The 25,673-nt window shown below is 58.7% G+C and overlaps 9 protein-coding genes across 11 annotated transcripts; 7 read left to right on the forward strand and 2 right to left on the reverse strand.

Annotated features, from left to right (window-relative positions):
- Positions 1 to 1,086: 1,086 nt before the first annotated feature.
- JDV02_007339 (uncharacterized protein) lies at positions 1,087 to 3,263 on the forward strand. The gene is made up of 3 exons (XM_047988824.1): positions 1,087 to 1,405; positions 1,477 to 1,714; positions 1,773 to 3,263. Exons 1-3 carry the CDS (start codon positions 1,234 to 1,236, stop codon positions 3,226 to 3,228), a joined length of 1,866 nt encoding a protein of 621 aa, XP_047844822.1. The 5' UTR covers positions 1,087 to 1,233; the 3' UTR covers positions 3,229 to 3,263.
- A 579-nt stretch (positions 3,264 to 3,842) lies between these two features.
- On the forward strand, positions 3,843 to 7,214 carry AKL1 (Non-specific serine/threonine protein kinase). Its single transcript, XM_047988825.1, has 3 exons — positions 3,843 to 4,916; positions 4,975 to 5,072; positions 5,123 to 7,214. The coding sequence occupies exons 1-3, from the start codon at positions 3,998 to 4,000 to the stop codon at positions 7,133 to 7,135; spliced, it is 3,030 nt and encodes a 1,009-aa protein (XP_047844823.1). The 5' UTR covers positions 3,843 to 3,997; the 3' UTR covers positions 7,136 to 7,214.
- A 154-nt stretch (positions 7,215 to 7,368) lies between these two features.
- MAK11 lies at positions 7,369 to 9,248 on the forward strand. Its single transcript, XM_047988826.1, has one exon. It carries the CDS (start codon positions 7,446 to 7,448, stop codon positions 8,901 to 8,903), a length of 1,458 nt encoding a protein of 485 aa, XP_047844824.1. The 5' UTR covers positions 7,369 to 7,445; the 3' UTR covers positions 8,904 to 9,248.
- On the reverse strand, positions 8,908 to 9,874 carry JDV02_007342 (uncharacterized protein). The gene has a single exon (XM_047988827.1). It carries the CDS (start codon positions 9,800 to 9,802, stop codon positions 9,251 to 9,253), a length of 552 nt encoding a protein of 183 aa, XP_047844825.1. The 5' UTR covers positions 9,803 to 9,874; the 3' UTR covers positions 8,908 to 9,250.
- Positions 9,875 to 12,680: 2,806 nt separating this feature from the next.
- On the forward strand, positions 12,681 to 14,843 carry JDV02_007343 (uncharacterized protein). The gene is made up of 2 exons (XM_047988828.1): positions 12,681 to 14,141; positions 14,215 to 14,843. Exons 1-2 carry the CDS (start codon positions 13,335 to 13,337, stop codon positions 14,629 to 14,631), a joined length of 1,224 nt encoding a protein of 407 aa, XP_047844826.1. The 5' UTR covers positions 12,681 to 13,334; the 3' UTR covers positions 14,632 to 14,843.
- Positions 14,844 to 16,263: 1,420 nt separating this feature from the next.
- JDV02_007344 (uncharacterized protein) lies at positions 16,264 to 19,294 on the forward strand. 3 transcript variants are annotated; one of them, XM_047988830.1, is made up of 2 exons: positions 16,264 to 18,709; positions 18,819 to 19,294. In XM_047988830.1, exons 1-2 carry the CDS (start codon positions 16,938 to 16,940, stop codon positions 18,835 to 18,837), a joined length of 1,791 nt encoding a protein of 596 aa, XP_047844828.1. In that variant the 5' UTR covers positions 16,264 to 16,937; the 3' UTR covers positions 18,838 to 19,294. The 3 variants fall into 3 exon arrangements, with proteins under 3 accessions (XP_047844828.1, XP_047844827.1, XP_047844829.1); XM_047988829.1 differs by having other exon boundaries at positions 18,849 to 19,294; XM_047988831.1 differs by having other exon boundaries at positions 16,264 to 19,294.
- JDV02_007345 (uncharacterized protein) lies at positions 19,011 to 20,318 on the reverse strand. The gene is made up of 2 exons (XM_047988832.1): positions 19,881 to 20,318; positions 19,011 to 19,737 (listed from the first exon to the last, which is right to left on the reverse strand). Exons 1-2 carry the CDS (start codon positions 20,169 to 20,171, stop codon positions 19,291 to 19,293), a joined length of 738 nt encoding a protein of 245 aa, XP_047844830.1. The 5' UTR covers positions 20,172 to 20,318; the 3' UTR covers positions 19,011 to 19,290.
- A 640-nt stretch (positions 20,319 to 20,958) lies between these two features.
- JDV02_007346 (uncharacterized protein) lies at positions 20,959 to 23,554 on the forward strand. Its single transcript, XM_047988833.1, has 2 exons — positions 20,959 to 21,782; positions 21,838 to 23,554. Exons 1-2 carry the CDS (start codon positions 21,642 to 21,644, stop codon positions 22,969 to 22,971), a joined length of 1,275 nt encoding a protein of 424 aa, XP_047844831.1. The 5' UTR covers positions 20,959 to 21,641; the 3' UTR covers positions 22,972 to 23,554.
- A 1,066-nt stretch (positions 23,555 to 24,620) lies between these two features.
- Positions 24,621 to 25,616, forward strand: JDV02_007347 (uncharacterized protein; the record flags this gene model as incomplete). Its single annotated transcript, XM_047988834.1, has 1 exon — positions 24,621 to 25,616. The coding sequence occupies one exon, from the start codon at positions 24,621 to 24,623 to the stop codon at positions 25,614 to 25,616; it is 996 nt and encodes a 331-aa protein (XP_047844832.1).
- Between the last annotated feature and the right edge of the window lie 57 nt (positions 25,617 to 25,673).

Below are 25,673 nucleotides of genomic sequence, written 5' to 3' on the forward strand. Positions count from 1 at the left end.
ACTGGTTCTCGGGTACCTACAGGTGTTAATCAAGTATTAATTGCCTGGCCCCATCCGGGGGGCAAGGGGGGCGAGGGGGGTTGTTGTTGTTTCGGGACGTCGCCCGCCCAGCCAGGTGGCGGTTCGATACCTGTGCTAAACTAACTGATAGCTACGTATTATGGTAGTTAGGTACTAACTTAGTGGACAGGGCGGACAGGCGGGCGGAAAACCCACACTTGGGGGTTTTGACATTTGACAGACGTGCGGCAACGGGGTAACTATGAGGGCGGCGGGGGGGCTCGCGGAGAAGGAAAGTGGGCGGGCGCTTGGAATGTTTCGACGTTTTGGAATCCTGACAACATGCCATGCCCATCCATACCCACGCCCCATGCCGCCCAGACAGAAAGAAATAGTATTCCACAAAGCCTCCGATAAGACGCCAAGGGGGCGGCTTTGGCCGTGGCGGTTACACAAAACTCGAAAGGAGAAAAAAAAAACATTGTCCATCCACTGCGAGACCAACACATCGCACTCAGGAGATGGCATGAGGGGGCCTCGAAGGGGGGAAAGAAAGCAGTGGTACATACCCCAAGACGCGCTGCAACGGACCATCTCGATCCCCATCGTCGTTGCGTTTACAGGTAGCCAGTTATTTTACTACTACTACGGGCTGCTCTGCAAGCTGTATGCATGTATGCCCGTTGGTCCCGTCTGCACTGCACATCCGTTCAGCTGCATCAAGCAACCCGGGGCGCGCCTCTGCGTCGGTGAGGCCAACGGCTTCTCCCCTCATGCGGGACATTCTCGATCTAGCAAGCATGACCGTCATGTAGCACCAGCACGCGTTACACCAACCGGCAGTCAATAATTCATGGAACGGCGGCTGCGACCTCCTTCCTACGTACGCGAGAAGCGGCGCCCCCCCACTCCACATCTCTGCGGCGGCGCAGTCACCCTGCAGCCCGGTGGTCGCGAATGGTAACAGCTTCGGCCCTCCGGGGACGATGGGCGTGACTAGTTCGCTAGACCCATTGGTCGCCGATGACAGATGTCAGGCGCAACCCATCCGGGGCGGGCCGTTCTGATAAAAGCGCCCCAGTAGCTCCGTCGTGGTACAGATCAGGTTGACTCGTAGGCGGCCCATCTCATAATAACTCGTTGACACGTTGGACCGGCCGCTGAAGTACTTCCCACCTGCGATTCCAGCTTCCAAAGATTCGAGCCCAGTGTGCGCAAAACAACATCGCCATCATGTCGGAGAAGGAATCTCGGGGCGATCCCGAGTCCTGTGCCACAGACGCTCACCTATACAATTCGACCATCGAGCACTTAACGTGGCGCGGCGTGACCGTGACCGTCAAGGACCGCGAGTCCAAGCAACCGCGAAACATCGTGGATAATGCCACCGGCATCGTCCGGGCCGGTGCGTTTATCCTCTCCCAGACCGCAACACCTCGTGTGGGATCATCTCGTTCATTAACACTGCGATCCTAGGTGAGATATGCGCCCTCATGGGCCCGTCAGGGTGCGGCAAGACAACGCTGCTCAACGTCCTCGCCGGCCGCCCGACAAACGCCAGCAAAGTCGACTCGGATATCCTGGTCAACGGGCAGCGCGTCTCCAAGTCTGAATTTCGGCAAATATCGTGCTTCGTCGAGCAGGAGGACGCCCTCATCGGCTCCCTCACCGTCCGCGAGACGCTTGATTTTTCATCGCGGCTCGCCAGCGGCAGGTAGGACGAATGTTGGCCCATGTTGCGGGTGTACCCATTGCTGACCATAATGACACAGCCTCGACCGCAGGCAGCGCATTCGCCGCATCGATGCGCTCCTCTCCTCCTTTGGCCTCACCGAGCAGGCCAGCACCCTCATCGGCACACCCATCCGAAAGGGCATCTCAGGCGGGCAGAAGCGCCGCGTCGGCGTTGCGAGCCAGCTTCTCATGAGCCCCAAGCTGCTCTTCCTCGACGAGCCGACCAGCGGGCTGGACTCTGCTGCCAGCTGGGAGGTGGTCAACTACCTGCGCGACGTCGCCCGCCGAAACAACCTCATCGTCGTGTGCTCCATCCACCAGCCCTCGACGGCGACATACAACCTGTTCGACAAGCTGATGCTGCTCTCGGGAGGCAAGACGCAGTACTTTGGCTCCGTCGAGGCCGTCGTGCCGCACTTTGAGCAGATCGAGGTCCGGGTTCCCACTCAGGTCAACCCCGCCGAGTTTCTGCTGGAGCTGGTCAACATCGATTTCGCCCGGGACAAGGAGGCTGCTACGAGGCGGCTCGCCGAGCTTCAGAACGCCTGGGAGGCGTCGTCGACTTGCAAGAGCGGGCTCGACGAGGTCGAGGCGGCCGCGCAATCAAGTGGCGGGCTCGCGCTGGACTCGGTCGAGAAGAGGCCAGGGCTGCCGAGTCTCGTCTTTACGCTCCTGCATCGTAGCTTCATCAAGAGCTACCGCGACGTCGTGGCGTATGGCATCCGCATCGCCATGTACTTGGGCCTGGCCATCATGATGGGCACCGTGTGGGTGCGCCTCTCACCCACGCAGACGTCGATCCAGCCGCTCATCAACGCCATCTTCTTCGGGTCTGCCTTCATGTCTTTCATGGCCGTCGCGTACGTGCCGGCGTTTCTCGAGGACCGGTTTCAGTACGTCAAGGAGCACCAGAACGGGCTGTACGGCGCCGCAGAGTTCATCGTGTCCAACTTCATCATCGGGGTCCCTTACCTCTTCCTCATCTCGGTCCTCTTCTCCGTCATCTCCTACTGGCTGTCCAACTTTCAGCCAACGGCGACAGCCTTCTTCACGTGGGTCATGTGGCTGTTTCTCGACCTGCTGGCCGCCGAGTCGCTCGTCGTCTTCATGTCGTCGCTGTTCCCGAGCTTTGTCATCTCGCTAGCACTTGTCGCCTTCGCCAACGGGCTGTGGATGTCGGTGGGCGGCTTCATGGTGCCGCCAACGATCCTCAACGCCTTCTACAAGTACGTGTTCCACTACTGGGACTACCAGAAGTACGTATTCCAGGGCATGATGGTCAACGAGTTCGGTGATCGCGTGTACTCGTGCGGCAGCGGGTGTCGGTGCATGTACGAGTCGCCCCTCGCGGATCAATGCGAGATTGCCGGGCAGGCCGTGCTGGACCAGTACGGGTACGCGACGGACCAGATGGGCCAGAACGTCGGCATCATGATTGCCATTATCTTTGGCTATCGTCTGGCGGCTTGGATCGTGCTTAAGCTGCGTAGATGACGCGCCGGCATGGAGTTGGAGCAGAATGGAGGTGGAAATGACGTCTGGGAAATTTTGCAAAGCACTTCGTAGACTTGAGCGTTTGATAATGCGAGCCGGGCTGGCATAAGATTGCGTCAGCCATTGATTCTTTAAGATCCTGAAAACGCAATGTAATGTGGCGATGCAATGCGCGTTCTTCCATGGCGATATAGGCTTTCGTGTCTGTGGAGAAGGTGACGACGGGATGGCTCCTTGGCCGTCAAACTTGGACTGGCTTTCTGGCCCTTCCATTGTGCCTCAGGTGTCTTGGGCAGGCGGTGTGGAGGTGCCCACATGTACCAATTGTAAGATACCGTATGGCACGCGGTCCCTCCATAGACTCCAGGTCCCCCCACTGCACTGCCTGGCTCGGCTGCCAGGTCGGACTTGGCTCCAGGTTGTCAGACCAGCACTTTGGGGCAGGGCTCAGGGGAACGGAACTGCGCCGCCACTCCTGCTGGACAGCCCGCGCAGGTGAGGTGGTGAGGTGGGGCTCAAATGGGAGCAGCCCAGCCCAGCGCAGCATAGCGCAACCAGCCCGCAACCTACTAAGAGGCTCTCGCCTCCCCATCGTCCAGCGTGTCTGACGGTGCCGTCACTCAGCAGGTCACGCAGCTGGTCGCGGGGCTGAAACCTCCTCGCCCGTCAACTCCCGCCCTTGCAACTCCCGCCCGCCGAGCGCGATTCGCATCACCCACCCCTCTGTCCCAGCCAGCCTTCCCTTCGCCCGGGCCGGCCAGAGGCGACAATGTCCGCGTATGGACACCAGCAGATGGCGTCCCATCCGGGGCAGCGACACCATCACGGCGGCGGCGGCCACGGTCCCGTCATGGCCGCCCCCGGTGTCGTGGCCCCCGCGGGCACCTTCTCGCCGGGTACCAAGATCCAGGTCGGCAGCCACCGCGTCGTCATCCAAAAATATCTCTCCGAGGGCGGCTTCGCCCACGTCTACGTCGTCAAGATGCCCAAGCCCGTTGACGGCACCGACGTCGCTGTCCTCAAGCGCGTTGCCGTCCCCGACAAGGAGGCCCTGCGCAGCATGCGCACCGAGGTCGAGACCATGAAGCGCCTCAAGGGCCACCGCCCCATCGTCACCTACATCGACTCCCACGCTTCCGAGATGCGCGGCGGCGGCGGCTACGAAGTCTTCCTCCTCATGGAATACTGCAACGGCGGCGGCCTCATCGACTTCATGAACACGCGCCTCCAGCACCGCCTGACCGAGCCCGAGATCATCAACATCTTTGCTGACATTGCCGAGGGTGTCGCCTGCATGCACTACCTGAAACCCCCGCTGCTGCACCGCGACATCAAGGTGGAAAACGTCCTCATCACCTCCAAGGGCTCCTCGAAGCGTTTCAAGCTCTGCGACTTCGGCTCCGCTGCCCCTCCGCGCCCCGCGCCGACCACCGTCGTCGAATGCCGCCAGATGGACGAGGACGTCCAGAAGCACACGACGCTGCAATATCGAAGCCCCGAAATGATAGACGTCTATAGAAAGCAGCCCCTGAACGAAAAGTCGGACATCTGGGCGCTGGGCGTCCTTTTGTATAAGCTCTGCTACTACACGACCCCTTTTGAGGACCAGGGCCAGCTCGCGATCCTCAATGCCAGCTTTCGATATCCCAGCCATCCCATCTTCTCCGACAGGTTAAAGAAACTCATTGGTATGCAATCTCCAAAAGTTAAATTTCTCCCACAACTCAGGCACGCTGACCCCGATAGCCTCAATGCTGCGCGAGAAGTTGGACGATCGGCCCACCATCTATCAGGTCCTCAAAGAAGCATGCTCTATGCAGGGCAGACAGGTCCCCATACAAGATGTAAGTGGTTCGATTCAAGACGGACCGCAGTAATCTAACGATTGTTGCAGATCTATACCGGAAGGTCAAATACGGAATCACGATCCGGTCAGCGGACGTCGAGAGAGCTGAAACCAAAGTCCCAAGCCGTTGGTGCCGTATATTCACCGCCAGTGCAGGAGCAACAGGCCATTCCAAACGTGGTGCCAATGAGGAGAGGCCGTCCGACGCCTTCACCAGGACCCACGAGCAGCACGCAAAAGCCCAACTCATCGCCGCAAAAGGTTACCGAGGGGGACCCTTTCGCCGCCCTGGACTCGAAGTCGACTCAAAAGCTTGAAGGCGACGAACTGTCATCCAAGTTTCCGACTCTGGATCAATTTTCCCTGCTCCACGACCATGGAAGCAAGTTCAACTTTGACTCTTCCACGGCATCTCCGCCGCCACCGGTGCCGGCCAAGGACCCGAACAATAGACTGGCCGAGAAGCTTGCCGATGCCGCTTTTGCATCTTCTCGAAACAGTCCCGCAAATACAATGCCGACTGTTCGGCCCCACTCTGTCACGCCGACCATACCGCGTCAAGCTCTCACCTCACCACCGATCGATAGACCACCGTCGAGCTCTTCTACAGCCAGGCACCAGGCCGACGTGAGCAAAGCACAGTCCATAATCAGCAGCAATCCAGATCTTCAAGCCATCTCCGGCCAAGCTGCGTCAAAATATGTGTCAACGGGCACAATGACAACTGATCTGTCACCTTCAACTTCACGGCCGGCCGAGCTTGGGACGACACAACGTTCTACTGAGAGCAAGCAATCGTCGACCCTCCATCGCCCGGCACATCTTCGTCGGCCGTCACTATCATCTAGACCCTCGCTGGAAGACAATAGGGCTCAAGCCACAAAGGCTGAGTCTGCCATGCGATCCAATGCGTTTGCAGGCCGGCCGAGGCCGGCCAGTACCAACTTCGAATCCAGCACACTCGAGTTCTTGCGGGACAGGGAGGCCTCAAAAGCTCAAGGCAGGATGGACCGGACGTCATCCAACGGCTCGTCGCACAAGCCGATGTCTAGCGTATCGGCAATCCCACGTTCCAGTAACGATCAAAAAGTCACAGCTCACTCGGGGCCATTGATTGATGCGGATGGGTCGGATTCAGATGGTCTACGAGCGGATGTAGTCTCCAAACGCTCCAGCCTTCCTCCGAGCCCGGCTCCGAAGAAGCTGGCCGGCAAATTCGGCGATGCCTTCCAGCGTTTCGAGAGTACTTCTCCCGCGAACAATGGCTTAGGCCAACGAGCAGCATCACCACTCAAGGAGACCGCCAGGAGAGATCTGACTCCCATCGCTGGCTCTGAGATAACCGATGATCGCAGTGACGACGGTCTCATCGACCTTGATGACGACATGACCCCCGAAATGAGGCGCGACGCCGAACGGCGCAAGCTGGAGGAGGAAGAGCGGCGGGTTGCTGCGGCACAACGAGAATACAAGAACCGTGTCGCCGGCGGCAGCTCTAAGCCCGTCCCGGGACCCAAGAAGGCCAGCATCCAGAGCCGGGTTCAGAGCTTGTTAGACGAGGATCAGCGGCGGCCCTCGCATGTACAAAGGACCGCAGAGGGTTACGGGAAGTATTCTGATGCTGCAACGGCAGCGAGCAAGGTGGAAAAGCCGACGCCCGCGGTGCCACGGAAGCCCCTCACGATATCGAGGGCGGTGGTCGACGCGAGAGCGCATGACACAAGGTCCGAACCTCTGTCCCGGGTGCAGTCTGCTGGCGCGGCGTCGGCTCCAGCCACCATTGATTCAAGGGCAACCGGGAGCAAGCCAGCGGCACCCAAGAAGCCGGGCCATCTGAATAAGTTTGCGACTGGAGCGAGGCCTCCATCGCCAGTGAAAAGTACCCAACCGTCCCAGCTCGAACGCTTGATAGCAGCCGATTTGCCTGGACAGCCGGTCCTGGAGATGTCGGCGCAGGAAAAGGACGATTACATTGAGGACTTTGCAAAGCGGTTCCCGAGCTTGAGCAAGATGGAGATGGACGCCGTCAGCGGTGGCGGTAGCGGCGCAGTTCGGCGATGAGCAATCTTTGCCAATACATAGTCCACAAGATACATCAGTTTCATAGCCAATGCGACCAAGAGACATGTATAAATTGAAGGTTTTCGAGAATTGTCGCCGGCCCTACTTCTCCTCCAACAGTGGTCGCGCTTTGGCCAGGGCGTCCCGTGTATTAGCGCCAGTGGAGTACAGTATACGTATTGCGACGCCAGTGACTTCACTTCACGGTCTTCTTATCTTATCGCAGCTGGGCCAATTTTTTTTTCCCTAAGACCGCTAACCGCCAAAACTTGGAGCGACCCCAACTCGGCAACGTCAACTTCTCGCAACCATGGCCAAAAGAAAGAGACACGGCGCCAACGGCGGCGAAGCTGTCGCCGATGCGGTCCCTAAGAAGAAGTCGAAAGCGACCGAAACTGCAAAGCCAAAGGCGAAGCCCTCGGTGCCCGAGACGATACAGCTCGTCGCGGGGTCCTACGACCAAGTCCTGCATGGCATGACGGCGGCGATCGGGCCGAGACAGGACACGGCCGACTTTGCCGACACGTTCCTCTTCAACGCACACACGTCGGCCATCCGCTGCGTCGCCGTCTCGCCGGCGTCGGCGCCGGTCCCAGGCCAGACGCAAAAGGTGCTCCTCGCGTCGGGCAGCACCGACGAGCGAATCAACATCTACAACCTGTCGGCGCACCCGCCGAGCAAAAAGAACCAGGACGTGCTGGCCAAGGTGGCGCCGCGGCCGATCCTCGAGAACCCCAAGAACCGCGAGCTCGGGACGCTGCTGCACCACGCGTCGACGGTGACGGCGCTGCACTTCCCGACGCGCTCCAAGCTGCTGTCGGCGAGCGAGGACTCGACTATTGCGGTGACGCGCACGCGTGACTGGTCGGTGCTCAGCAACATCAAGGTGCCCAAGGCCAAGGCGCAGGGCCGGCCGAGCGGCGACACGGCGGCCTTTGGCGCCACGCCGGCGGGCGTCAACGAGTTTGCGATCCACCCGAGCATGAAGGTCATGATTAGCGTGAGCAAGGGCGAGCGGTGCATACGGCTTTGGAACCTCGTCACGGGGAAGAAAGCCGGCGTGCTGGGCTTCTCGAGGGAGCTGCTGCAGGCGGCCGGGGAGGGCAAGCACTCGTCGGGCGAGGGCCGGACGGTGGTATGGGGTTCCGCAGACGGGGCGGACGAGTACGCCGTCGGATTTGACCGCGGCGCGGTTGTGTTTGGCATGGACAGCGTACCCAAGTGCATTGTTCTACCGTCGCCGTCGACCAAAATTCACCAATTACGCTACGTCACGATGGACGAGGAGGCTGGGCTGTCGCTGCTGGCCGTGTCGACCGAGGACGGGCGCATCGCCTTCTTCTCAACCAGAGACGCCGACCTCTCGGAACCAACGGAGCAAAAGGACGACAAGACGCAGCCGCTCAAGGTGGCGAAGCTGGTGGGCTACGTGGGAGGTAGAGAGGTGGGCGTCGCGGGCCGCATCAAGGACTTTGTCGCGCTGCCGAGCGAAGCGAACAAGGGGACGCTGTACGTCGCGGGCGCGAGCAGCGAAGGCAAGGTCCGGCTCTGGACGTTGCAGGCGGAGGAGCTGGTGGCCGCGATGAAGGAGACGACGGCAGGGCCGATGGGGAAGCTGCTGGGTACGTACGAGACGCAGAACCGCATCACGTGTTTGGCCGGATTCGTGATGATTCCTCGGCCTGAGGGCGCGGAGGACAGCGATGACGAGGTGGACGATGATGACGAGGATAGCGACGAGTCGGAGCATGCGTCTGATGAGGACTGATGGGGAGGGCGCCGGCGTTTGGGCCAAGACATAATTGAAGCACCACGCTGCATTCTGCTCAAATAGTAGTCGTACCCAAGGGGTGTTTGAGGGACTGCCATATGGATGGCTCTGACGTGTAGAAAGCAACAAGCAGGCGTTGTGCGATGCGAGGTGTTTGTCTCGGAGCATCGGGCATCGGGCCATATCCTGGGGTTTTTGCTACGTTCCAGTTGCAGCCTGTGTGCTGGACCCTGGTGCAAGTCCAGTTTTGTTGCCTCGTGCCTAGCGAGAACCGGCGGTAATAAGCTGAAGACGGAGACGTTCGCGTTTTGCAGCAGCGGATATGCGAGGTGCGCTTGTCGTTGTCAAGTTCCCGTAGTACTAGCGCCCCCGCCCATACTATGCCGGGCGAGGACATTCCTGACGTCTTGACTTGAGATCCCGGCGAGAGCTTCGTCGGGTTTGGCTTCGCCCCGCAGCTGCGTCGCAATGCTCGTAGGCTTAACGCCAGCGTTGTAGAGACTCACGATCCTGTCACGAAGCGCGTTCAAGCCCTCAATACGGTATTTAGTATGCGCCTGCGCGGGCAAGAGAGCGTGGTTATGCTCGTCGCCGTTGGGCATCGCCGTGACCCATTTCTGCGTGTCCTTCTTGAAGGTGAGGGTGACGGTGACCTTGCAGCCCGTCCGCTGGGTCGAGACTCGATGCCTCCGCTTGGTCTCGTGCGTGGAAGCGACCGTGGGATTCTGACGGTATTCCCTGCCCTTTGAGCAGCGCAGGATGAGGTATCTGACCTGCCCCTGTGGATCCAGTTTTCTCGTGCGTTGTGCGAGGGCCCAGCCCTGGCCCTTGGCCATTTCGTCGAGGGCAGCGCGGGCCTCTTCAAGAGTAGAAAAAGCAGCCCCAAGGGCGCTCATATTGGCGTCTTGAATCACGTTATGTGCGATGTGGTGATAGCTTCAATTTGGCGTGTTGTGTGTGTGTCGTTGGGTAACTACGTAGTAGCGTTATTGAAGGCTAGGCGTTGACTGCGGGGACACAAAACTGCGGTATCGGCCCCGTGCCTCAGACCAGCCACACTGGGGTGGTCACGCAAGTGTCCCGTACAGGTGTATCCTCAGCGGTATGCACGCACTCGGGGGCTAGCGACGGAGGATCGACGAGGCTGATGCCCCCCCCCCCCATCCGGTCTGCTAGTAGTAGTATTCCGCGCTCTTGCTATCCTGGCTGACTACTAGCGGCGCATTAGAGTCGCAAATATCGGTGTGTGTCTGTATACTATACGTAGTAGGTACAGCACCAAAGCACCTACCTCGGAACCATGCACGGTCGTTGAGTCATGCTGCCACTCCCTCGCTCACTTTTGCGGTTGACCAGGAGAAAGAGCCACGTTGGAGGTGTAAAGGTACACAACGGCGAAAAGTGCTGCTACTGGTGCTGCTGGTGATGGTACTACATTGTGGTACACAAAAAAGCCGAGAGATGTCTCGCAGGCGCGGCATACCAAGGCGCCACCTTGCACCTCATGGGTGTGGGCGCGCGGGGGGGAGCGGGTGTGACACGGCCCAAGGAGCGGGGGGGAGCGGGACGCATGTGAGCCGACATAGCGCGGGCAGAAGAGCAATAGTAGTGTTATTGCCACGGTAGTGCTTGGAACACGCGAATCCATGGATATGATATGCCATGCCCACCCACTACAGTATACTATGCGTCGAGGAGGGTGTGCGAGTGATGCGCCGCCGTGCGTGCACCATAGTGAAAGCAACAGTGCACAGATCCCTGCTGGCCAGACGTCTCTGACCCGTGAACCACGGCTTGCGCATGTGACCAAGGAGGAATGGGCAGGCTATCTAGTAATTGACTTGATCACGGGCAAGCCGCAGCCGTGAGCGTTCATACCTCTATACCTCTGTACTGCTCTGGGCGTCATCCGGGGCGTATCCGGAGAAAGGCACAGGGACAGGCAGGCCAGTACCGTGGGGGATGGATGGATGGGTAGTCGTCATGCCGTCGTGTTGTCGGCGGGGGGTTCTTTGGTTGTGCAAATGAGGAAAACGAGGTAGTATACAGCATACGTACGTAGGACTACGTGTCGCGCTGCCGCGGCTTGGATCCGCCGCAGATCGCTCGTTCGATCGTTTGTTGGTGTGTGCGTGTGCACGTGCGGGGACAAGAGCCCGCCCCATCATGATCTCGCCGCTGTCTGTCTCCGTTGGGTTGCAGTGCGATGGGACTACTGACCCTCGAGGGTGGCATTCGTGTCAACGAGAACGGGACAGCCGTGCTAATACGTACTTACCTTAGTTACATAAATCACTCCCATAATATCACCAAGATGCGCTGCGGTGATCTATTCCTACGTACCTTACTAGAGAGAGAGAGAGTGAGCGCGCGCGCCAGGGACAGACAGGCGCATCTTCTCTGTCAGCGAGCTGGGCTGCATGTAAGAGAAGCTGGCTAGTGAGGCGGCAGGCATTTGTCGTCTATCGTATTCGTATAGGTACTTACATGGGTACTGAGGCATCTACCCCTGACTTTACCTCAGGAATTACTAACTTAATTGTAGTACCTTGTATGAGCGCTCCGGACTGGAAGGCGCCGACAAGAAACGCACGGCATGCAGAAGGCGCCGAAAGGAAACGCCGGCGGCGGCTGCAGCTGCAGCAGCAATACGCGTGTACAACGCTACAAAGTGCCTGGATTCGAGAGTCTTCAGGTTATTGGGCAATCGTGCATCGCATGTACACGCTCTACACATGTGGACGCGCCGATGCGGATGATGGATGGGCGGATGGGCCAGGGACGTGGAGCCTCCTTCCTCCTCCGCTCCAGTCCTACTGGTGCCCCCCCTTCCACTGCCGTCGCAGAATGCGGAGGTGCCACATCCCCGGGGCGCCGGGAGCGCAGGCATGCCATGCCATGCCATGCCATGCCGTTGTCATGTCGTGCCTTCTCGGCCTAGCCACTGGCCCCAACAAACATGCTGGCTTGTCGGTGGCAGACTGCGGCCGCTGGCTGGCGCTGCTCTCGCCCACCACGACCCCGAGCCACCTTGGGTTCGGGCACTGCCTGGGCTCGTGGCCGGCGAAGTGGTGACCTGAGCTGCACACACATGTGGCAATATGCACAACACGGGCCTCACAGCAGGTCATCCGTCAACGTCCTAAAGAAACGGCCCGCCACACGCCGGCGGCCGCATGCAGGAAGGGCGCCGGTGGAGGGCGACAAGGCACCCAAAGGGGGGGTGGGAGCGAGGGCGGACCAGACACGCGCCGCGGCAGCCCACCCACGAAATTGAATGCATCAGGTACCTTAGCCAGAGCATTGCCAGAGAAGGGTGACCTGGAGCCCAGCCAGGTACCTACTTAAGCCCTATTACCCATGAAAATGTTACAAACTGGAGGCGTTAGTTGGCAGTATGAAGTGACTTGATGTATGTTAGATATAGCACCGATGCAATTCGATGGTCAAGCAGGCGCGCCGCCCTCACCACCACATCCATCCGTCAACTACACCGGTCGCTGCTCAGCAAACGCTGGTCAGCAAATCCGAGGCGCTAATTCGCGTTGCACCACACCGCGCCGCAGCACCCTGCTGCTACTACTACTAGGGGTGGTGGTGGTGGTGGTGGAGATGGAGGGGAGGAGGAGCTAAAATCCCCACCGCAGTTGACATGTGAAGAAATGGAAGGCACGACACTGAACGCAGTCCGGCCGAACACGATGCATCAAGACCCGCTCTCCCTCCCCTCCCCCCGGCGCCGCGCCCTGCCCTGTTCTGCCCTGTGCCCGCCCCGTTTCCCCCCAAGTCCCGCGCCAAGCCCTGTCTGGGCGAACCTCTCGAGCCTCCCGCGCGCCGCTCCACGGCAAGAAGCGCTTCCTTCCTCAAACCGACTGCCGCTGACCTCGTGTCGCTGCCGCCGCCTCCACCTCCCGTGTCTTGACTCCTCTTCCACTCACCTCTTCCCTTTCCCAAACAATTCAGTGCCTCAATCCTCCGTCGCGTGCTTCATCTTCGTCCGGCCGGGACACTTTATCCTTTAGCAGCGAGTTTCCTCTCCTTGCGCACGAACGCGACTCCCGGTCCACAGCCCTGCGACACAAACCATCTGCTCTTTTCATTATTAATTGCAACTGTTGCCGAGGGCCGGCAGCGACTCCCCCTCGTGATCTTGACCCGTTTCGCCGTAGCACCAGCGTTACGCAACATCTCGAGCTTGCCCCAGGTCGCGGGCTTCCCCTTGGATTCTGCTCGCGTGCCTCTCTTCTGAAGTTCCTTTCATCGAGAGGCGCGCCCTGACGATCCAGTGTCGCCACATCAACGCCCGAAGCCTCTGCTCTTGGGCATCCGTTCGTTCAGACAGACCCAGCACCGCGCGGCCGCGGTTGACCAAAAGACTCTGTCGCGTCACCGGCGACACGCGACACGACTGCAATCCTGCTCGAAGTCATGGCCGACGACGGTCCCCAGCTTCTGCGGCCGATCCCGCGACGTCCCTTCAACCTCAATTTGACGAGCGCGACGCCCCCAGACGACGATGATCAAGACTCGCCACAGCCCGGCTTCGCGCTGCGCGACCAAGACTTCTCCGCCCCTCGATTCCTCAACGCGGGCATGACCCCCGTCGAATCGGGCACCTCCATCAGCCGACCCCAGTCATTTATGAATCTGACCTCGTCGACGCTTATGGGCATCTATTCCCAAGCCAGGGGCACCTCTAACCGACTCATCGACCGCGAAGACATCGACACGCCTTGGGGAACCGGCGCCCAGACGCCCATCAAGCGGCCGTCCATCGACGACGCTACGTTTGAGCTGATGCGCGACCGTTCGCACCTCCCGCGCCGACGATCCTCGTACCGTCCGGCCGATGCCTCGAGTGCATCCAACGCCGGAAGCGTCGCCGCCCGAGCCTTCCGCGCAAGCCTACTTTTTATGCTGGGCGTGGGCTACGGCATGATCGTGACGCGCCTCCACAACGAGCAACAGTACCTCGCGGACCTGGCTGAGGGCATCATCAAACCCGGCGCCAACGGAAGGTACCTCGCCTTCTGGGGCGTATCCGGTGTTGTCTTGGGATCGCTGCTGCCGTGGTTCGATCGGGTGTGGGTTGACATGTTTGGCGATGAGGTGGTCGACGAGACCGTTGTCATAGCCGATGCTGATGGCTCCGTGGACAAGGAGCTCGGCCCGGGTACCGACTGGGCGCTGGTGATGCGAGCCATTGGTGCCTTTGTCGGGATCATCTTTGCCATCGTAAGTTACACCCGGACACACAAGACCGCCTCGTGACGCCGTGTTGTGCGACCGCTGACCTGATCGCTTGCAGCGCAAACTGCCTTGGGCATCTTCATTGCAAGTGTCGGCCACGCTCGCCTTGGTTAACCCCCTTCTGTGGTGGCTCATTGACCGAAGCAAGCCAGGCTTCGTCCTGTCTGCAGGTGTTGGATTGATCGGATCCGTTCTCCTGCTTGGTCTCAACCCAGAGATGATGCCTGCTCCATCGAGCCGACTTTCGCCCTTGGGCCAGGCTTCTCAGAATGCGTCTGTCGATGCGGACGTCACGGGGGCCAGCACGGCTCAAAATGCGCTTCTTGGGGGCCTCGCGGAACAGGAAACGATCGAGACTGGCGTTTGGATGCTGAGCGTGCTGTTTTGCAGCTGCTTGTGTTTTGGCAACATTGGCAGGCGCTTGGCGTGGAGCCGCGGCGCCGGCGGCAGGGGTCGGTGGGGAGGCGTTCGGTGAAGCACCGCAGGTGAGCGGATGTCATCGGGCCGCGCGAACGTCATACTTGTGTGTCTGTCTTTAATCACGTCTTGTTGGATTATGGCAAGGGGCTTTGGTTTGGGTGGGTTTGGATCGATGGTGATACCCGCAGGACGACTGCTCTCGGTAGAAGGTCGGGCATAGCGGCTGACTCGACGCCAGCGTACTCTGTATATGAATTGATGTTGCACTTGTGCGCTGTAATGTTAGTCTTGTTTAGCCGCCCCGGTTGAGAGGTGTGAAGATGGGTGGGTGGTTGAGGCAGAAATGTACAAGGTGCATGAGCCCCGGCATGAGTGGTATGGCACAAGATTCATGCGTCTTCCGGAGAAGCGGCGACAGTCTCCCTCACTCATTATTCACTATTTCCGTTGCGACGAAGGGCCAGTCATCAGGTGATTTCGGAGAGGCCGCTCCACCACACCGTGCCCTTTGGGCTTAATGGGAGCCGCCGCGCCTCGCATCCATCCATGATCCGCGCCGGAATTCGGGAATACCTATCTGAATGCCCCTCGGGAAAGAAGAAGTGGCGTTGCACAAGTGCCCTCGGCCTCTCCCGCATCGTTGACGACACGATTCCGTCGACTCCTCCCTCCCGTGTCCCTGGTTTCTTCTGGCGCGGGTGTGGCCAGGGCAATCGAGCGAAAAGTTGCCCAGATGCCCGCGATGCTCGCGATGGGCGCGATGACGTCGGCTGGCGTGGGGATCGATGCGACCACTGGGCCATCGACGGTAGGTTCGTTTGCACCGTCGGGGCGGCAGGGGCGATTCTCTGGTACGTAGTCGATGGAGCAGGGCCCGTTCCCCACCCGGTGGGACGTCCGTTGGGCGGCGGCGCAGCGCAACCGTGGCAAGCGTGGCACGTCAGGCAGGGTCCCCGCTGGACGGCGACAAAGCTGCAGCCCGGTTGTCAAGAATGTCTCGCGTTCCAAGTGATACCTATGCAGCCGGCAGGACCATACCTATTCAACCTGTCTTGCCTGTGGGTGTCTCCCGACCTCAGCGCGTGCTCTCTCTCTCAGAACTCTGTTGAGTGCATGATACCCATGCCATCCTACGGCACGACCTCGATAGTCCTGGGAGACGGATTGTATTGCACTTGATGATGCGGTGGTCAGCGCTTAGTATACCCGACATGTATGTACAGTATATGTATGACGGCGCCGCAACGACCCGCCAAGCGCAAAAGGTTCAACCCCCCTGCGTTGGATGACGGATACAAAAGCCTAAAAAACAACAGCAGCGTCATGGACCCTGAAACAGTGCCCCTAGGCCCCCAGAAACAGGCGCAGCCCGCACTCGCTCGCACCTGCTTCCAAGACCGCTCTCACGGCCGCCCCCCCGACTGATTGGCGCAATGCCGGATGATAGGGGCACCGTGCCTCCGTCGGGCCTTCCCCCGCCGAGCGGGACGGCCGTTGATTCGGCAGGAGCGGGCTGCTCCTGCCCGCCCTGCTGGGTCGGCGTCTTCCTTCAGCCGTGTCGCGCTCATTGTCTAGGTAGTCACCAGTAACCTGGTACTGGCACTGCACACCTGTGCCGCGCATACACCACCATTCAGGAATGGACGTGTTGGACGCAACGCAGGTATGTATGACGACCTTTCGGAACGAGCAACTACCCACCCGCACCTGCCTCTGCACTGCACTGTACTGCACTTGCAACTGACTGCATCCCGCACACCGGCCTCGCTCCGAAGCGGCGCAAACTACTAGCACACTTGCACCCACCGACAAGAAACATCGTCCGTCCGTTCCTCCGTCCACGCTCCTCTTGCTTCTTGATCCCACTTCCTGCCGCATTTCCATTCAAGGCGCCTCCTGCTCCGAGCTGCATTACAGGAACGCAGCCTCCTCGACCGATCTTGGACTTTCATGCAATACCCAGTGACGGACGCCGGCGTCCCGCAATCTTCATTACCAATCCTCAATCTAGAACGACGAGCCGGCCTGCGTGCTACCCGCCCCCCTCTCGAACCATAATAGTCGACGAACCGCACCCCGTTGTCAAAGTCGACGTCTTTTACATCTCAACGGCAGCGTTGATGCACACTCCTCTACAGCGTTTCTACGTTTCGATCTGCCCATTACCCAGCGCAACGGCCGTCGGACTCGGCGCACCGCTGCAACGTCATCCAGAACGCATTGCGCAATAATTCGGCCCATGCCCGACACGTGCCGGGATCGCTCTTCAATGTGAGCGTCATACGAGATATTACACTTGCATAGCCCGCTGCTCTCGGGACACAAACAGAAGCTTTGCCGGCGCAGGGCTCGAGCGACGACATGCAAACAGACTCGGCGCCGGGCCAAGACGCTGCGCCCGCAGCCGAGGATGTCGAGCCGATATGGAACCCAACGCCCTCCGCGGATCAAGTGCGGGACATTGTGCGACTCTTCCAATGTCGCATATGCCACCTCCCTTACAATGAGCCCATAACACTGCCATGCGGAAGGAGCATGTGCAAGACGTGTCTGCCTCCGACGCACGCGCGTACAGCCATCACATACCCAAACAATCCGTTTCGGGTGCAGGCTTTCGCATGTCCTTTCCCGGACTGTGGAAAGGAACATGTCCTCGACGACTGTGGTGTCGATGTCGTTCTTAACAAGGCAGCGCGCATCATGGCGAACGAGATCAACAAGAGGCAGACCGAGGCTGCCAACCTCGGCATTACAACGAACATTCAGCTCCCACAACCTGAAACAGCCGCAAACGAAACTGCCTTGAGCAGTAGCGAGGCCCATACGGCAGCTGCCGACAAGAAGCTAGTGAGCGGTGACAGGCTTGTTGCGACCTGGGCCTTGGCATCGGAAGGAGACTTGAGATACGATGTAGGCATCGAGTTTCCCAAGGACGATGTCTCCGGCGAGACGCCAACGCATCCCGATGAAGCAACGGCATTCACAACGGAAACGTTGAGCAAGGTCCAGGAAGCCATGCGCACCGAAATGGACTGTCAGGTCTGCTATACCATTCTCTATGATCCTTTAACTACGGGGTGCGGCCACACATTCTGCAGGCCCTGCTTGCATCGCGTCCTCGACCACTCGTATTATTGTCCGGCTTGCAGACGACGGCTGTTTATGAGCCCCCTCCTGCACCGGAATGCATGCCCGTCGAATACCATCATTCTCAACATCACCGAGATTTTCTGGAAGAACGAACTGCTTCATCGGGAGCGTGTCATTGCCGCGGATCGCTTGCGGGAGCTTGATAATGTCGAACTGCCCCTATTCGTCTGTACTCTTGCTTTCCCCGACATGCCGACCTTTCTCCACATCTTCGAGCCGCGATATCGACTCATGATTCGCCGGGTTCTGGACGGGAACAAGACATTCGGAATGGTTCTTCCCAAGGAGCACACCCGGCCTGGCGAAATGCATTTCTTCGAGCTCGGCACCCTTTTGCGTATTGTGAACGCGCAGTTTTATCCCGACGGCCGTTGTCTGATCGAAACTGTCGGCGTGTACAGATTTCGCGTTACTAGGTTTGGCGAGCTTGACGGCTATGCAGTTGGCGAGACGGAGAGAATTGTCGACGTGCCTTTGGAGGAAGAAGAGGCACTGGAAGCATCCGAGGTTGGTTCTGACGAAGAAGACTCTCGTGGTAGGTCGCCTCCTATGGAGGGCGGCACGCGTGGGGAAACGTACGGCACCACAAATGGTACCAACGGATCATCCAACGCGACGACACACAATCAACGGCAGCCCAGCAGCACAGAAGCATTATCCGACACTTCTCACCCCTCTCAGGAGTCGACTGACTGGGTTCCCAAAACGGCAACTGAATTGAACTGGATGACGACACAGGAGCTTTTCCGATTTGCGACTGATTTTGTGCAGCGTACGCAAGAGAAGAACATTCCATGGTTGACAGAGCGCATGCTCAACATATATGGCCCCCCTCCCCAGGATCCGGCCAAGTTTCCCTGGTGGCTCGCCAGCACGCTGCCGGTCAACAACGCGGAGAAGTATCGACTGCTGGGCACGTCGAGTGTCAGGGACAGGTTGAAGATCTGCGGGACTTGGATCCTAGAAATGCAGAAGGTGCATTGGTAAGTCCTGATTCTCATCCCAGTTCCCTTATCTCCAAAAAGCCCTTTTCCCTTGCGCCTATTTTGGAGGGTCAGAGAAGGATTGTTGGCTGAACCCTGAATTTTGCAGGGCTGCTCTACTGAGCTGACCAACGCTCAGGTCCCTCAATGGCTGTGTTGTTCTTTGAGCGTTGGCTCACAATCATGACGGGTGTGGGCTGCGACCACATGTTCGATACTGGGGTCTGACATTGCGATGCGAATGACGGATGGAAAGAGGCGGAAACTTCATTTTTAAGCTAAGAGCATGAGACCGCAGTTGGTGCAGACGATCAATGACCCAACGGTCCACATTAGGGTTGCATCATGCGTCCAGAATCAAAGGTAGTTTGGGGTTGGGACCCTCTGGGGTTTATATCACTGGTTTACGAACCAGGTATCTGCGCATATCGCATTGCAGACAGGCAGGTATAGCTTGAACGAAAGTTGAAGTTGTTGATTACGATCCGAATCCATGGAGCCACTTGCTCCTTCACGGGGAACTAGCTCTCGTATTGCTAATGCGCATGCTCACGCTCGCCTTTCCCCCTCCCCCCTGAACCCTACGCGGCGACCAACGCAGCGACCACTAAGGCGAGCCCACCGACCCCAGCGACGGCACCGGTCAGCTGCTGGCCGGCACCGCCGTGCTGGCTGCCGCTGCTGCTGGTAGTGGTGGGCGAGGCGGCGGACGTGCCGGAGCCCGTGCCGCTCGTCGTCGCCTTCGTCGTCGTCTGACCGGCAGCGGCGCTGGTGGATGCGGATGAGGCAGAGGATGATGAAGAGGAAGAGCCGCCACTGTTAGGTGCGGGACCGTTCGTGCCGCCGTAGGGGCCGGCGGCGGTCGGGGCGCTGCTGCTGTCGGTCTTTGCGGCGGCGGACTTGAAGGCGGGGAGCTTGTCGACGGGGCCCTCGTTGATGACGCCGACCATGCCGGCCTGGCAGTGGCCATCGATGGCGCAGTAGAAGAAGGTGGGGTCCGTGTTGTTGACGGTGATGGTGAAGATGCCCTGTGTTTTGTTTTGAGAATACGTCAGTCCAGTCCAGTGGTGGAGGTGTTGTTCTGCATCGTATCATCTGTGGACACGCACACGACACGACACGACGTGATATGAACATGGGAACATGACATGGCGAAGGGGGAAACCCTCACCTTGTTCTTCATGTCGCCGGAAAAGAAGCCGCCGCCGCCGCTGGTCGAGGCTGGGCTGCAGGGCTTGCTGAAGGCGGCGGAGACGGCCGTGTGCTCGCCGAAGAAGTGGAACTCGACGTGGTCGCCGGGCGCGGCCTTGATGTTGTCGGGCGAGAAGGCGAAGCGTCCACCCTGGCCGACATTGATGACGATGACCTTTGCGGCGGTGGAGGAAAAGGACGCGGAGAAGAGGAGGAGGAGGAGGAGGAAGGAGGTCAGGCCGGGGGCCTTGGTGATGCCCAGGGGGTACATCTTATGTGTGGCGGTGGAGGCTGAGGTGCGATGGAGGGGGGGCGAGATGTGTAGTCGTCGTCGTGTGTGTATAAGTCAACTTATACGGCAGGAGAGGTTTAGTTGTTTGGCAAAAGGGCTAGTAGCGTATCACGCCTGGAAAGCGAGGCCAGGTTACAGACAGACACGAGCTGGAAGGAAGCAGAAAGGGTGTCCGCCTCCCTACTACTTATACAAAAGCCCCCCCCCCCCCCCTTCCCTCTCGTTCACCGTGTCGTGTCGACGATGCAAAGGGGGCACGGGGGGGTGCCATGGTCTGCCGCTGGTGGTGGCTGGCATCTCCCCACGCCATGTGGCGCGCCTCAGCCCATCATCATCATGTCCCGCGACTGGCGGGCACCAGCAGTGACCTACGTACCAGGGCCGTATGAGGCAACGCGCGTGCAACCGATATCAGCATCCGGGTTCGCGGCAGAGGTCCTGCAGCCCTCTTGGCTAACAGGCAGTCACGGCTCTTGGATAGAGTGTCCAGCCCCATATGGGCATCTCTGCTCACTGACCCAGGCAGGAAGCGACATGCCGAAGCGCAGCCGTCGGGGGTGTGGCGTGTAGACGGAGCGTCTGTCTGCCGGGATGAATCGGCGCGGCAGCATGAGACGGGCCGCTCGGCACATAGCTTCAGCCCCTCGTCTGGGGAGGCTTGAAGTGTTGAGTGAGGCTGTGCCGGGGCGGGCTGTTGATGCTTTTGTTTTGTGCGGGGACTGACAACGTGGTGGGATAATGGGATTGATGGAAATTGGGAGGGACCGGCAGATTATTAGCAGCAGAAGGGTCCAGTTCCCCAGGAAGTGGCGCGGGTGGCGCAAAGCTTCCCCAACTCCAACTCCAACTCCAGATTCCCTCCTCCACTTGCTCCAAGCTTGACACCAACGACCGACGGCAACACCCGATCGTCACTCAAGGCCGCCAAATTTGAATTTCTTTTTTTTTTTTTCACCATCCAGCGCTCATGAGACGAGGCTGAGCTTGGAATGGCGGCCCGCGCGCTGTGCCTCGGACTACCCTCATCGTATCATACTACTACGATGTGACGGCCCACCCATCCGCGACTCGTCGACCCAAGCACGTCCTGGCGCGTACAGCTAATAAGCCCCGTCCCTGACCGAGATGGATGATGCCGCCACCCTGCCCCTCATCCGTGGGTCCATCTCATTGCAAGACGCGCTGCTCGAGGACGACGACATCATCCAGAGCCTGGCTTACCCCGAGAAGCGCCTCGAATTCTGGTACCAGCTGTATCAATCTCGACCTTAAATCGAGCAACTAGTTGCGTCACACCTGAACGTGGCAAAGCCTGACGTGCAAGTTGAAGATGCGAAGCAATAGCTCCATGGTGGCTTCAATGCCTGCATTCCGGTTCGCATCGAATCTCATCAGCGGCGCAACGCCGGTCTCCCACAGCGTGTAATACTTCGACTGCCACTGCCTTATATGAGCGGCGAAGCACACGGGCTGGCCAGCGCCGATGAAACGCTCCGCTGCGAGGCTGCCACGTACCTGTGGCTTCAGGAACGCTGTCCCGATATCCCGATTCCTAAACTCCACGGCTTTGGTCTACCTTGTCTGCAATCAGTACTGGAAGCCTCCGTCTCACTAGTTATAGAGCTCACTTTCTGACTCGCCCTAGTTTACCGCTCTGGAAAACGTGCCGTTTTGGAACCGGCTTGCCTGGCAGATCCGCCGCATCCTAGCTTGGTTTCGGGGGCGAACGCTCCCGCGCTACTTTTCCCATCGGCGGCGGCATCTTGCTGGCCTTGGATACCTTCTCTTGGAGTATGTGGAGGAGGGCGAAATGCTCAGCTCGTCATGGCAGCGGCGCCGTGACGATCCAAAGCGACGAGCGAATCTCTTCCGCGGTCTCTCGCGAGTCATGGTGCGCCTAGCGAAGCTGCCGCTCCCACGCATAGGCTCCTGGACAATCGACGACGAAGGGGTCCTCAGTTTAACAAATCGGCCTCTTTCTATCCATGTTCACATGATTGAGAATGCGGGCATATCTAGTGGGATACCCAGAGACCGCACATACACGTCCACGGAGCAATACGTGCTCGACCTGCTAGCTTGTCAGGACAACCGAATCAGAGACCAGCCAAATTCTATACATAATGTCGAAGACGGCTACGAACAGCTTGCCGCGTTGACATCGCTGCGTGCCTGCCTCCCCACCTTCACAAGAGGCTCCCGCGACGGACTATTCGCACTCTCCCTCACCGACCCGAGTCGCGACAACATATTCGTCGACCAGGACTGGAACGTCACCAAGATCATCGACCTGGAGTGGGCGTGCGTCCTGCCCGTCGAGATGACCTCGCCGCCCTCCTGGCTTTCGAGCCAGCATCTCGACGAGGTAGCCCTCGAGCCGGACGATTACGTGCAGGTAGTCCAGGAGTTCTTCGAGGCCTCCGCAGCAGAGGAGCGATCCCGCTACCAGACGGACTCCTTCACGCGCACTATGCAGGATGCCTGGAGGACGGGGAGCTTTTGGTACACCCACGCGGTTAGCTCTCCAAGCCTCGTGGCTGCCATCTTCCCGTACCGCATACAGCCCTTGTTTGCGAAGCCTCGAGGATCTGATGGGGCGAGTTTCGAAAGTGTTGTTGCGCCTTTATGGGACCGCGACGTGCCTCAGTTTATTGCCGAGAAGCTTGCAGAGAAGGCACGGTACGCTGAGCGGCTGCGTGAGCTGTTTGCTGTGGCTACGGCACCAAGCGAAGGCGAGTCTACCTGTAACGCTGGCGATGGAAGCCAAAATGAGCAATAGTGGCAGACGAGCACATTGGCATGACTGCGATCGGTTCCAAAAGGCCTCTGGTTTGCCAGAAACTGTTCCAGAATTTTGCTCATAGACGGGGGGTACATCTAAGACCATAGACAACGACACCTCAAAATCACGAATACGGAGCGTCGTCTGCTGCGGTGGCAGACTCTTCGGGATGATTCGGTTGGAGAGGCACGCCTCCAAGTCTATCAGAAATACATATTGCAATCTTCATGCCGTCCCCTGCCATTGGCGTCAGCCGCTTGTCTCCATCTTGCACAACTAGCAGGTCAGGACGCCCCCCGAGTGGAGGCAGGGAGGAGTCGCCGCGACAGGCTCGATATGATTGCATGCGGTTATTGACGTAGTGGAGGTGGAGGCGGTGGTTGAGCTAGAAAGAGGGCAGGAATAAGCCATAGAAATCGCGTAGGGAAGGTGCGTGAAGAGGAGAAGGCGGACGAAAGAGAAAGGCAGGTGCGCGGGCGGGCACGCTTGCCCGTGTTGAACGGGCAGCTGCGAGCGAGCCCGCCTACCTGCCTGGCCAGCTGGCCGTGGGACACGTAACAATTGAAACCTTTCAAATGTGCCACCCGGTGCACACGCGCTCCATCACTTACTCCAACATCGCCTGAGTGACTCTCACCTAAACACGGCTGCGACTGTTCGAGTGCTGGCCAAGGCAAAACCCTGCCCGAGCAGCACCGCGCCGCGTCCGCCCGCCTCGTCCTTTATTTCACTTCTCTCCGCAGCCCCAATACCTTGCAATTCAGTTGGTGGCTAGGGCCTCTCGCTGGCTCTCCTTCTCCAAGGTTTCACGCCCGTGTGGTCGCGCACATCGTTCACTTGAGCGCCTTGTCTGGGACTGTTCTTTGCGAGAAACGAGGCACACATGCCTCTTCATCCTCTACCTCATCTTCAGGTTCGCCTTCTGCCTTACTGTCCCCCACTCCTCGCACGTCGTTGCGTATCTCCAGCCACCCGACCAGAGAATATGGCAGATGCCAACGGGAGGCCAATTCCCTCTGGAAACGAGCTCTTTGCGCGGCTTCCCTTGGAGGTAAGCTATTTCCTCTCCCACGCAGGAACTTGATCCTGTGGAGGGGGGCATGATCCTACCTTTGGTCTTGTGGATCCATAGTGCACCGAGGCGCCTGATACACCAACTGTGTTTACTATGAATTGTTGTGGGATTCCCATCGCATGCCGCTAACGTGGCGCTCTCGGTAGGTGCGAGCGATGATTTGGAAGGAAGCACTAATCTCAGAGGAATTCGTGTGGCCTCTTAATTCTCGTGACGCCACGCATATGTTTTACAATCAAACGAACCTGGGGGCCATGGGATGGCGTCATGTAGTCCCCCCGGTCAATGCGTTGATAGCCACCTGCCGGCTCTTCATGCAGGATCAGCGCGGCTTGCAGACCTTTTACACGGTAGTGGCCCTAGTTCGAATGGACGGTAGACTTATCGCCGCTGACCTTGACACATCAACCAGTATTCCAAGTTTAAGTTTCACGGCCCTCATGATATGGCAGTGTATCTGGCCGCTATAACACCTGACCGTCGAGCAGCCGTCACTCAGGTGACCGTCGCTTACAGCCGTCACGACCTCCAGCAACGGCCGGAAACTAACCCTTGGAAACGCTACATCGCCATGCTCGCGCAGTGTACACGCCTTCAGACCGTGCATCTGGCGGATATCCAAATTGAAAGACCATCATTTTGCAACACGTATGCAAGTGTCGAGAAGGATGTCGAGAAGGCTGTTGGAGATCTTGCTCTCCTGTTCACACAATCGATACATCGACTTCGCAGGCTCACAATCACTGGCAATCCCGTGCCAGAGCCCGGTCTCTCTCTCGAACCTGAATTTACACTCCAACTGGATAGGGCGGGCTACAAATTTGAATGGAACTGGAGAACGCCCCTGGGCTCCGTCCTTCCTGCAGAGTCTTTTCCTCCATTCAAACGCAAGCATGGCGTGCCATGTTTGAGCCTCGAGGGAAAAGAGCGGCTTGAATCTGCTTGGCACAGCCTTTGCAGCAATGATCAGGAGCAAAATCCTATCAACCAGAAACATCTTCAGGAGTGCTACCAAAGAACCCGGCTTCGCGTCTTTGGTGAGTCACGATGTGACCTCGATAAGACCCCCTTTGTGTCGGGGCGGACTCGCGCCAAGCAGCACATGATGGCCGATCCAGCTCAACTTGAGGCTGCCTTTGCCAAAGATCAAAATCCGTTTAATAGGAACAAGTCATTCGTGCATATTACCGACATGCGACTCCAGAGCGACGGGGTAACAATCGAAGTCTGCAGCATGTCCAAGGACGGCTTGTTGATCTGGAGCACACTCGAATCACGCCTAAGCGTGTACGACGAAGACGGCGAAATCTTCTTCATGATGAGCCTCTTTTCACACATTGATTGCTGGTGTAAAGTAAGCCTACACGCCAAGTTGAACGTCGCGCCGCATTTACTGCTTGACTTTGTCAAGGATCGCGCATGGGTGAACGAAGCTGCAGAGCGAGATGCCCTACGGCGCATCACTGTGACGCAGCGCACATACGAGAGCACCATGGCCGAAGCACAAGCAGTAGAATTCTTCACGTCAGACAGCTTTAAAGCAATCTGGAGCAGCAAGCATCAGTAATACGTCATGGTCGACACGCGAGCCAAATCTGGGTTGCCGCTACTTCAGAACGTGGGA

Source organism: Purpureocillium takamizusanense, chromosome 7, assembly GCF_022605165.1.
Source record: "Purpureocillium takamizusanense chromosome 7, complete sequence".
Taxonomy (NCBI): domain Eukaryota; kingdom Fungi; phylum Ascomycota; class Sordariomycetes; order Hypocreales; family Ophiocordycipitaceae; genus Purpureocillium; species Purpureocillium takamizusanense.